General features: G+C 33.0%; 1 protein-coding gene across 4 annotated transcripts in view; it reads right to left on the bottom strand.

Annotated features, from left to right (window-relative positions):
* Positions 1 to 12,322, bottom strand: part of NIPBL (NIPBL cohesin loading factor) — a 199,184-nt gene that overhangs the window by 56,020 nt on the left and 130,842 nt on the right. For all 4 annotated transcript variants that reach the window (XM_068535241.1, XM_068535244.1, XM_068535242.1 and 1 more), the window contains 9 exons: positions 11,246 to 11,440; positions 10,933 to 11,004; positions 10,748 to 10,837; positions 9,083 to 9,186; positions 5,660 to 5,746; positions 3,147 to 3,378; positions 1,872 to 2,023; positions 1,227 to 1,307; positions 662 to 762 (listed from right to left, as the gene is read on the bottom strand). In XM_068535241.1, the coding sequence (XP_068391342.1) occupies positions 662 to 762; positions 1,227 to 1,307; positions 1,872 to 2,023; positions 3,147 to 3,378; positions 5,660 to 5,746; positions 9,083 to 9,186; positions 10,748 to 10,837; positions 10,933 to 11,004; positions 11,246 to 11,440 (1,114 nt within the window). The remainder of the gene's footprint in view (positions 1 to 661; positions 763 to 1,226; positions 1,308 to 1,871; positions 2,024 to 3,146; positions 3,379 to 5,659; positions 5,747 to 9,082; positions 9,187 to 10,747; positions 10,838 to 10,932; positions 11,005 to 11,245; positions 11,441 to 12,322) is intronic.

Below are 12,322 nucleotides of genomic sequence, written 5' to 3'. Positions count from 1 at the left end.
TCCTTAGTTACTCTGTGCTTAGTGATTAAGAGCGTTTAATCGTCATGCCTATTTTCTATACTTCTGTTAGAGTAATTTTTCAGCTCTCTTTTAAAAATATTATGTAATGACTTACTACTGTATAAAGGATTAAGTTCAAGTTCCTTCGTAAGGCTTATAAAATCCTTGAACTGCCTCTGACTCTGGAGCCGTATTTTCTATTGCTTTTCTCACAGGCCAATAGTTCCTAACCAGGGATCATTTTGCCCTTCAGAGGACATTTGCCAGTGTCTGGCGAAAACTTTGGTGATCGTAATTTGAAAAGGTGCGTTTCTTTTGGTATCTATTAGGTAGAGGTCAAGGACGCTGCTAAGCATCTTACTATGTACAGGACAGCACTGCAAATAAAGTATTATCTGGCCCAAAATATCAATAATGCCAAGACTGAAAATCCTTGCCACAGATCTTTACACTTGAGAATCACTGAACTTTTAAGTCTCTAAAATGTGCATTGTCATTTCTCACACCTAAGGTATTCTTCACGCTGTTCTGAGACTGAATTGCCTCTCTTTTATTTGATCATTAAAATAAAAATCAGACAGAAATGATAAAGAATAAATATATGATGGCTACAGTACAATGGAGTTCTTCATTATACTCGGACTTTGCTATAGTTAGTTACCTGAAGTTCCTTAAGCTCCTCTTGCTGGTAGGTAATCTTGCAAGTGAAGTAAAAATTTCTTCCAAAATTAACTGCCTATGTTTTTCATATCTTGAGAATACCTATTTAGTAATTATAAGATTCCAAATTAAGTTTGTTATAATTATTTGAAAAGAAACAAAAATGATACTATACCATGTGATAAAAAATATTATCTGCCATTTAGAATGAAAATGTTTTCATCATCTTTGATGGCAATGACTTAATTTGCTCAACTTTTCTATCATTAATTATGACATTCTTGTAGAAGTCATAGTATGCTAGTTTCATCTAGAGGAATATGATATCTTGGGTATGAAACGTAAACCAAGATTTAAATGATTTAAAATAATTGATTTTACAGTAAATATTAAGGAATTATTAACTGAAATATTTTTAAATATTTAGAAGTGTTTGAAATCTAAGGCATACTAAAATAGTCCTCACGGAAAACTCAAATCTGCATTAGGTTTTGCACATTTGGATTGAATGATACCACTGTTATTTTTCTGAGAGATAACTAAAAATGTGAACTGATTATACTTACTGCAGTGACTAACTTAATGGCACACAACTGTAATTCACTGACATTTTCCACAAAAAATGGTGTTATTCCCATTGATGATACCTGCACAGACATAGACAGTAATCAGTACACATCTGTAACAGATTTCAGTAACATTCTACCTTACTAAACCCCAAAGCATTCATAAACTTCTGGAAAACACTGAGAGCATTTTCTTTTCCCTCATCAATCAGCACCTAGTTTTTCCTTTTGTTCCCTTTCACCCTCAAGCAAATTAGCACAGACCTTCCTTCATAGCTGCCATTCCTCTGATCTCTAACTTCTGGATTGATAAATGTCACAGGAATGTAAAAAACAAAAAATAGTTCACTGTTTTGGAAGAAGTATCCTGACACATTTTAAAGGAAATGATCATTTATCTTTCAAATAATTTACAGTTTAGAATTTATACTACATTCACCTGTCTTCTGCCCCAAATGTTTCTTTTTAAAACTTCTCTAGACTCATTTCTTCCATTTAGATATAAAATACTCTGAATGGAAAAAATTAACATAGTGCTAGTATTATTATTGAGTGAGCGAGGTTTTATACTGAACTCAATTAGGCCCCTTATTCTCCTTTATTTTTTTGGTCTAGAAATATGGAAAATGCTTGAAAAAAACTTACCTGAAGAATTGTTGTGTCTGTAAGAAGCTGTATTTCTAGTAGTTCTGATAAGCTGCTAACAATGTCACAAACTTTATTATAAAGCATTACTATTACTCTCTGCTTATGGGTAGAACATTTAGCCCGTTTTGCCTTTGAACTTAATAAGCCTCCTAAAATGAAAAAAAATTCAAAACAAGGAATATATCAACTTTTAATAATGTTTATTAAAAAGTAATAAAACTGCTTTTTGAATTAAAAGTACACACCTTTTTTTCCCCCTATATAAAAATACAACCTGGCAAATAAAGCTATTTATTAAAAGAGAAAATTATTCTTTAGGGAATATTCAGTTAGAAAGTCAACATTCTTGTAACAGATAATTCATGGTACACTTCAATGGTTATTAAATTCTTGTATCTTAAGGATTACTTTATTTCTATTTTTTTCCACTGATTGGAGGATATTAAGATTATATTTCCCTTGAAATCAACTTGCAATAATTAAACAACAGGTAATTAACAGTAGGTATTCGTGATCCAAGTTTGCCCTCCTCTCTTTAAATGTATACATGTTAACATACATGACTCATTTATAAAGATTATAAATAAGAGAAAGAATTATATATCTTTTTTTTTTAAAAGATTGATTGATTGATTGATTGATTGATTGATTGCTATGTTGGGTCTTCGTTTCTGTGCTAGGGCTTTCTCTAGTTGTGGCAAGCGGCCCGGGGCCACTCTTCATCGCGGTGCGCGGGTCTCTCACTATCGTAGCCTCTCTTGTTGCGGAGCACAGGCTCCAGATGCGCAGGCTCAGTAGTTGTGGCTCACGGGCCTAGTTGCTCCGCGGCATGTGGGATCTTCCCAGACCAGGGCTTGAACCCGTGTCCCCTGCATTAGCAGGCAGATTCTCAACCACTGCGCCACCAGGGCAGCCCGAATTACATAATCTTTAATCAATCCATTTTGTAGATAATATTTTGGGTAAAATTTGGGGGAAGTGATAAATGGAACCAGAAGCTACTGTTATCTGGGAAAATCTCAGACCAGTAGAAATTACTTCTTATTATATATAAATAGTTGCTAAAGAAATTATCACTGAACAAGTACTGGATTAAAACAAGTTCTATATTCTAGTCAAATGTAAGCCAGTGTTTATTACAATTTATATAATCAAACAATTTTGGTGCCATTTTAAGTCATTGCATTCTGACCCATCCGACGTGGTAAAATTATATAACAGGTAATTTTGATGTTATACTAAAAAACTATCAGTATAAATGGGCAAACTAACCTCCATGAGGATCTAATCTGTAAACAGGATCATACTGAGGATAAAGTGTATTCTGCAAATGAAATTTAGTGTACTGTATAACTCTTTCGATTACATCCTCAATATATACAGCTTTTGGCATGTTAGGGGATGTCATAATGTTGATAGTTGTAAGACAGGCATCTGCTGATTTTGTCACTCTCTCCATAATAAGGTCTCTCCATAACCTTTCTTCTTCTTCAGTATCATTATTCTATAAAACAGTACATTGTTAATGAAATGGAAATAAACACAATTATAGGTTAAAATATTTTTTAAAGATTATATTTGATTTTCACAGGTTGAAAACGTGGTGAGAGTTATATGGTGTGTGTATATTTAAAGAATATCAGGAATGAAGTACAAATACTTATATTACATTAAGTATGATTTTTGTTTCAAAGTTTTCAAACATAATGTACTCTTATCTCCTAATTTCACCACTAAATGTCATTCCAATAACAAACTTATAGTTATGTTTATCTTCTGTGTAATTTATTCAAATCTACGATTTTAGCTAAAGATCATAATTATACATAAATCATTTTGTGTTTGGGGTTAAAAACATTATGATAATATTAAAGCTTTTTAGTTCTGCTTGCTCTTGTGAGAGTAAAACAAAAATTAACAACAAAGGATAGACCCTTATTTAAAAGTAGTAAAATGTTATCGACTCAATCATTCCTAATAACTGTTTTTCAACAATACTGTATTTTTGAAACTGAGATTAAAAAGTGGTGATTATGTAGACTACTGAAAACATAACTTATTTTCTAAAATAGATAATTCAACAACTGACAGACTATATTTTAATTTACATATCCGCAACCTGCATTATAATTGGGAAAAAGTGCTTTTAATCTTACTTTTAAAGTGAAAATTCTTCTATCACATCCTTAGTTATGAAATATCAACTTTATGTTCTAGGAATACTTTTGTATGCATGCTATTCAAAGCTTATAACATTGGGAAAAGGAATAAATAAAGGTATAATATTTGTAAAAACACAGAAGGGCTTTCTAAATCACTAATGCCTAAAAACTCAATCTCTAACTTTCTTTCATTTTACTACTTACATACCTACTTAAAAAAATAAAGTAACTTTTCTTTGATATTGAAATTGCTGTTTCGAAGAGTCAGTTTAGGAGGTTCATCATTCATATCAAACATTAAGGCTTAAATGCAACACACTAAATAGTGCTAAGGTTTTCAGGAATGAAAATAATTTCATTAAAACTGAGTCAGCCAGTTCTCCAGAACTGTCGATTCTTGATATTTACCACAATTTCTTGCCAAAGTGTTTTAAATAAAACTTGTAGACTAAAGATGTAGTATATTGCCACTATAGGTCCTCTAATCCCTTAGTTTCTATGATTCAAAAACTAATTTAAAAAGGGCATTGGAAAAATATGGATATATTTAATAAAGCATAGAAATACCACCTGAGATTATTTCTCTACATTTTTAAATTCCATGTAGATCACTTAGCACTCCTGTGGCTTCTGCAAACATCAAGAACATTTCCCTCACGAGATATAATCCAGTGCATGTGCTAAATACATATAGTATGTATGTACATATGAGAATGGAAGTATTATCTACCAAAACTGTTAACAGTGGTTACTGCTGGATGAAAATTGAACCTTTCTGTTTTTTGTGTTTTGAAAATTTTCTATAATACACTACTTTTGTAATCAGTCATTTAAAAATAAAGAAATTTCATTAACTCAAAACATTCCCAAATCCTTATCTCTTACATTAAATTCCTATGAGCATTAGTGTTTGAATTCATTAATGTTAGACACCAAGATCAATTCAAATGCACATATGATTTTGAAAGTCTGCTATAATGCTAGGAAGGTAGATCTCAGTTCATAAACCATTATACCATGTTGCCACTGCTTTTGATAAAACATACTAAAATGTAATGACAGTTGCAGTTAACATTTATTGAGAACTTATAATGTGCCAGACATTGTTAAGCAGGTTACATGAATTAATTTATTTAATATCCTTTCAACAACCATTTGAGCTAGATATAAAAACAATACATAAGGATTAACATTTTAGGATACATAAGGAAATCACCATAAGGTTTCCAACTATTTATTTCTCTAGGGAAGGTCAAGGAAAAGAATTACTACCTACTAACATTTTATTTTCATCTTATAAATGAAAAGACATTTGAAACACTCATCCACTTACAAAAGGAAGAGCATAATGTAAGATTAAAGAATGGTCTTTTGAATTGAATGACTTTACATCTGTTACTATTCTTATTTGTATCAAAGCTGTGAATTGATAATGTGTAACATTAATTTTAAACAGCTAAAAATCCAATTCTAACTGCAAGGCTAAATGTGAACTAGTAAATGTGGTAACAAGCTCAAATTAATGAAATTTGGAATTTTCCCTATAAACCAAAGTTCCATATGAAAAATTTTCCATCTTAACAACAGAAAGGGTAAAATTAACAACATGGATCTTAAACTTACATGATTTAACAAAGTGGAGAGCTTCGACCCATCTTGAATATTCTTCTCCAAGATATTTAGGACTTTCACAGTTTTGTCAGTGGAAAGCTAAAATTGAAGCATAAATTCTTTCATCAATCACTGGTAAACGTAATAAATTATTCAAGAACTATTCTGTACAATTATTCCTTTTGGCCAATGGAATATACAGCATTAACACCCTCTTAAAGAGTGGAAAAATAAAACTTTCCTACTTAGATCCTCTACTAAAATCTGATTATGCAGAGAACTTAATTATTTGTTTTTGAAAGACAGAATAGCAAACACAGAATGGGCACATATGTATGCTACTAACTCAAATCTTACCACATAGCTAGTTAAGACTGAATTTGTTCTGATGTCTGGCCCCCTGCTCTTATGAAAGTGACACTGAACATGCATACGAACACACAGGCACAAACACACACTCTCTAAACATTTCATCTGTTGAATTAATTGTAACATGGTTTCCACACCACAATGTTTTTTAGCGGGTGTCTTAAAATCCCAGGTAATATTTTGAATAACAGAAGCCTGAATCTGAGAATGATAAAAGTTACAAATGTGGTAACACTGCTTTATTTGGTAGAAATTTTTCTTATTTTTAAAATATCTGTTTCATTTCTTACAAATGTTTTCTATATTTAAAAAATTAATAGTTGATTTATAGGTTCTGCGAGGAAGCAACTGTTACTCATTCCCTTGATTGAATAGGTCTCCTTTTAGACTCTTATCATGCAGCTAGGACTCTTACTGGAATCAGCCAGAAGAGTCAAATGGGAGCATCAATAGAATAACTTGACATTAAGTACATTTTGATTATTCGTATGCTGGCTTACAGAAAAAATTTCCCCCAAATATTGCTTTAGATAATTTCACAAGAGATTAAACAACTGAGACTTTTGGTAAACTGTCCATGCTTTGAAAATATTCAGCAAATTCACCTTTTGAAATAGAAATATTAGCTACACGTAACTATAGAACTTAGGAAATAAAACCTAAGATTGGCATTGGCACTTCAGAAAACTGAAGCCATATTCCTGTATACAAAAGAAATCAACATATCCCTCACTGCACACAGTAATAGCAATGTGAACTAATAGTACATTAATTCTTGGTTAATTATGTGATATGTCTGTATAGCTTTAAAAACCAAACTCAAGGAACCTTTGTGCACTGTTGGTAGGAATGTAAATTGGTGCTGCCACTATGGAAAACCAGTATGGAGGCTCCTAAAAAATTAAAAATAGAACTACCATATAATCAAACAATTCCACTTCTGGGTACATATCTGAAGAAAACAAAAACACTAACTTCATAAGCTATATGCACCCCCATGTTCAGTAGAGCATTATTTACAATAGCCAAGACATGGAAGCAACCAAAGTGTCCACTGGTAGATGAATGGATAAAGAAAATGTAGAAAATGTGGGGTGTGTGTGTGTGTGTATTCAGCCATGAAAAAGAAGGAAATCTTGCCATTTGCAACAACATGGATGGACCTTGATGGCATTATGCTAAGAGAAGTAGTCAGACAGAGAAAGATAAATGCAATTATGATATCACCTATACGTGGAATCTAAAAAAAAGAATTCATAGATATAAAGAACACATTGGTGGTTGCTAAAGGTGGGAAGTGGGGGTGGGTGAAGTTGGTGAAGGTGGTCAAAAGGTACAAATTTCCAGTTATGAGATAAGTAAGTCCTGGGAATATAATGTACAGTACAGTGACTATAGGTAATAATACTGCAGTTTATATTTGCAAGTTGCTAAGAGAATAGAACTTAAAGGTCTCATCATAAGAAAAAAACTGTAACTATGTGTGGTGATGATGTTAACTAGATTTACTGTTGTATCATTTTGCAATACATACAAATATTGAATTGTTACCTTGTACACCTGAAACTAATATAAATGAATACAAAATGAATAAGTGATTATATCTTAACTTTGGAAAAAACATTAAAATATTTCCCAGTCTACTTTAAAACTCAATAAATAAGTTTAATTTGTTGAGAGGATAAATTCTTCAGGTAAATATAGTCTTCTATTAATTCTTTTACTATTCTTGGAGAACAAATCATTATCTCTACATTATAGACTAAGAAACTTAAGACTTAGAGTAGATAATTCTATATAAGAGGAGCCTGATTAGAAGAGGAGGAGAGAGGATTTGTCTTGGAATTATATTTGCATAGCAATCATGCAGTGGTTTAGGGGGTGACTGGTAGCTCATAAAGATTATGGGAAGCTAGCCCTTGATGCTGTCACTATTGTTTAAAGTTACTATTAATGAAAAAATATTCTGCTATTCCATTAGTGCAATGAGACTACTCAGCAACAGAGAGCTCAGAGGAAAGACAACTCATGAAAGTCATTATAAAGCCTACAGCAATGAGGTTCTGTACTTATTAACAATTAATGTGTTAACAGACATAGAGAACAGACTTGTGGTTGCCAAGGGGGTGGGGGAGTGGGGAAGGGAAGGACTGGGAGTTTGGGATTAGCAGATGCAAGCTATTATATATAGGATGGACAAACAACAAGGTATGGCACAGGGAACTATATTCAACATCCTGTGATAAACTATAACGGAAAAGAATCTGAAAAAGAATATATATAGATGTATAACTGGATCACTTTGCTGTACAGCAGAAATTAACACATTGTAAATCAACTATACTTCAATAAATAAACTAAAAAAAACCCCAACAATTAATGTGTTAAAACCGTGGCTTTACTCTTTCACCAATGTAAATGGCTAAAGGAAATGTCAAAGAAAAATTTAGTGTATTTCTGCATTTAAATAATCTAAGTATGTGAGACAATGAAAAAATAAACAGTGACAAAAATCCAGGACTGTGCCTCTTTCAATGCAAAAATGATTTTCTTTAGAATGATTGCAGAATATTTCTTTGATTCAAGCTTTGTTGTTGCTTTTTTTTTGTTATTTTTTTTCTAAGAAATAATTCTGGGGACTTCCCTGGTGGCACAGTGGTTAAGAATCCGCCTGCCAATGCAGGAGACACAGGTTCGATCTCTGGTCTGGGAAGATCCCACATGCTGTGGAGCAACTAAGCTGTGTGCCACAACTACTGAGCCTGCGCTCTAGAGCCTGAGAGCCACAACTACTGAAGCCCACGCACCTAGAGCCCGTGCTCCTCAACAAGAGAAGCCAGCGCAATGAGAAGCCTGTGCACCACAAGGAAGACCCAATGCAGCCAAAAATAAATAAGTACAGTAAATAAATTTATTAAAAAAAAAAAAGAAATAATTCTGTTACACTCTCAGAAGGCAACCATGAATTTTCTTTTCATCATTACTTACTTTATGTAAACTTTGCAATTTACCTTTAAAACTTTAATTTCAATTAAGTAAAGTTATAAATTTTACTGTAATAGATACCTTATCCATTATACCCATTGCTTTAATTTTAGCAGATTCACTGCCAAGTTCGTTAAGCTGATGTTTTCCTAACAGCAGTTCCTGAGGAATTTCATCATCATCACCTGAAAAACCAATCCAAACACACACAGTTTAGGTAAAAGAAACAGCTCAAAATAGTAAGCTTTACTTCTTAATAATTTCTGGATATACAAACAGATATAAACAAACTAAAATAACATCCTAGGACGCCTCTGTAAACCTCAAGCAAACCCTGAATGAAAGGGGATAGGTTAAAATTAGAGCTCTGACTAAGATGGGAAGATGAGATATCTTATCTTTACTACTTTATGACCCTTCTCAACCAAACTCTCTGCCCCAGGAGGCTGACCTGTATGGACTACATCAACAGTCTCCCATGCCCTCTGGCTTCTGTTTGGGTTCAGCCAGTGGGTTGCCCTGTCAGAAGATCAAAGAGAAGGAGAGTGAGGTCAGGGTATTTATATCCCTGACTCCTTCCTTGCAAGGTCTGCTCAAGCTGCCTATGTCCTCTGACCAAAAGATTACTTCTTTTTTCACCGCAACCTATTCTACAACTTTTTTTCCTTTTCCTATTGACTGAGTTCTGTTGATTTCACTTTACCCTTGTTCCTTTGGGTGTAGGGATGGTGAAAGTTCCAAGTCTGGGTTTTGGCTGTATTCTGCCCCCATCTTTGTAATCAGTCTCTTTGTAAATAGCTCCTTCTCAAATTATCCTAATTTGAGAGTGCCATATGACTTCCTGTTGGGATCTTAAATGACACGGAAGACAGTTTCCCAGCACAGAACTGGAAAGTTTTAGAAATGATGAGATAGATATTTCAAATAATGGGGAAATGCATTAATGATACTTAGGCAAGTAACTGTCACAAAAACAAATACTTTTAAAATAAAGGGTAATATACCTTTTAATGCATTTTCAAATAGATGTACTAATATCAGAATTATTGTACACCATCTAGCTTTTGTATAAATTAGTGTTTGTATCTACTGAAAGTGGCGTAAAATTGTTGAGAGTACCTCTAAACACTGTAAGCAGTGTTTTTTATAAGCCTAACACCTTTAGATCTATAGATATGACCTTTACATATTACCGTAAATGTAATATTACATTAATCCTATTGTATTCTGATTGCTTTTCTATTTTGTTTTCCATATTAGATTCTGTATTACTTAAAGCCAGGGGTTGGGGTATTTATCTCTGCACCTCTAGCACTTAATGTACTACTGACAAACAGTAATTATTTAATAAATATTGGCTTTTAGAATAGATTAAATATGTTCCTATTTCTGCATCTTTGCTCATATTAGTACCCGTCTTATCTAGGGCCCATTCAAGTTTCATCTGCATAAAGGCTTCCCTAATTACTCTAACCTACTGTGGTAGCTGCACTCTCAGGACTCTTAAAAAAACACTATCAACACTTAACTAATTTAACACTTGATTTTTATATCAAAGTTTTCAGTTACTTGATAACACAGACTAGACTTGACTCCACAGCTAGGTTTCAAGTTTCTTAAGAGCACAGACCATGCCTCTGTATCCACTAGAGTAACTGGCAGAAAGCTTAACACATAGGTAAATAAATATATCTTAAATTCAGTTTATATTTAGAGGTAAACAAATATATTTTAAAATGATTTTACCAAATGCAGTAAAATCCATATCTTCTAAATTATCCAAAATATTCTCTATTGAGGCTGTGAATCTCTTAAAAGTTGAAGAATCCATCATTTCTAGAACAGAGGAAAAAAACCCAAAACTTATTATCCACATTCCAAGTAGAAAACTGAAGTTGAAGACTATGAATAAAGACAAACTAAAATGTTACCTTCAGGTGTTAATTTTGGTTCATAAGCTTTCCGCTTCTTCTGTTTTTCTTTTTTCTTCATTTTTCTAGCAACTAAAATGAACAAAAAGAAATACTGAAATGCAGTAATTACAACTTAAAATATATGTATTTGTTTCTACTTTCTTCCTGAACATTAAATACTTTAACAATAATCATTGCCAATCCAAACTTTTGTCTTGATTAAAAATTAGTTTTTAATTAGTTCATAAAAAAGGTATAAAAATTCTTCAAAGTTAAAGCCCTAAATTTAAAATCAGCTTATGTAAGAAATCCGTTGACACTGATGAATTACCCTCACTAAGGCTGGGAGGAGGAGAATAATCTTCCATGTCAGAATCTGACGGGCTTCGGTTTCGATAACGACCACCTGAACTCCTTCTTCCTTCATGAGAATGGCCACTTCTCCTATGATCCCCAGAGCTTCTTCTGTCACGCTCTTCATATTCCCAAGCTTTATCATCATCTTTTTTATGTCGTTTCCTAGAGGCTAGAAGCAAATCCCCATGACAAATAATTTACCTCATTTAAAAGACTATTAAAACTTGTACTTTAAAAATGAATTACATGGAAGAAAAAATCTTCATTGTGTGGATCTAGGAAATTATGAATCATTCTGTTTAAGCAGAAATATAAATTATGGTACAGAAATGGTATCACTTATTTTAGCATTTATCTAGATTTAGAAAATTTTACATGAAATGGGTTTGCTAATAAATGTAGATAGGAATGTTCTGGGAATTAAACCACAGTGCTCATATCAAAGAGGTATTCAGTGAGTCAGTAAAGATAATATCTAAACTTCAGGGTTAATTAAGACATATAAAACAAACTTTATCTAGAATTTGGATAAAAACCAGAAACACCTTTAAGCATTTGGACTGTTGATGGGGAGTGGGGTTTGGAGGAAAAGTAAACTTTTGAGAAAGTGTTACAGAATGTGGGTAACCATGCATACTGTCAATTAACAGCCAAGTTAAGCCCACAACTTAGCTATAAATTCAACAAACTCTGATAACCTAACATCGCAAACTACAAAGACAGAGTAAACCTGTATAGTTGTAAATACTCACATATTGAATTCCGTTCTCCAACAATATACTTGCTTAAACCCAAGGAGACAACTTGTAAGCTTATGCATGCTAGGTAAGCATATTTATGTATGTTACCTTCAATCCCTTCCCCATTCTTCCAGAGGTATAAGCATTCTGCTAAAATCATCAGTACTGACAGGAGCCTCTAGGCAGAACTGGCAAACAGATCTCATCTGACACATCAACTCTGATCAACTGGTAGTAGCTGCCTAAAGCATAATGTTGAGAATAATTCTGAGCCCTGAGACAAAGCACCATATTTCAGCAAGAAAGACTGA

The sequence above is a fragment of the Eschrichtius robustus genome, chromosome 2 (genome assembly GCF_028021215.1).
Source record: "Eschrichtius robustus isolate mEscRob2 chromosome 2, mEscRob2.pri, whole genome shotgun sequence".
Taxonomy (NCBI): domain Eukaryota; kingdom Metazoa; phylum Chordata; class Mammalia; order Artiodactyla; family Eschrichtiidae; genus Eschrichtius; species Eschrichtius robustus.
Note: the sequence above shows the minus strand (reverse complement) of the source record. Positions and strands in the feature narration are given on the sequence as shown.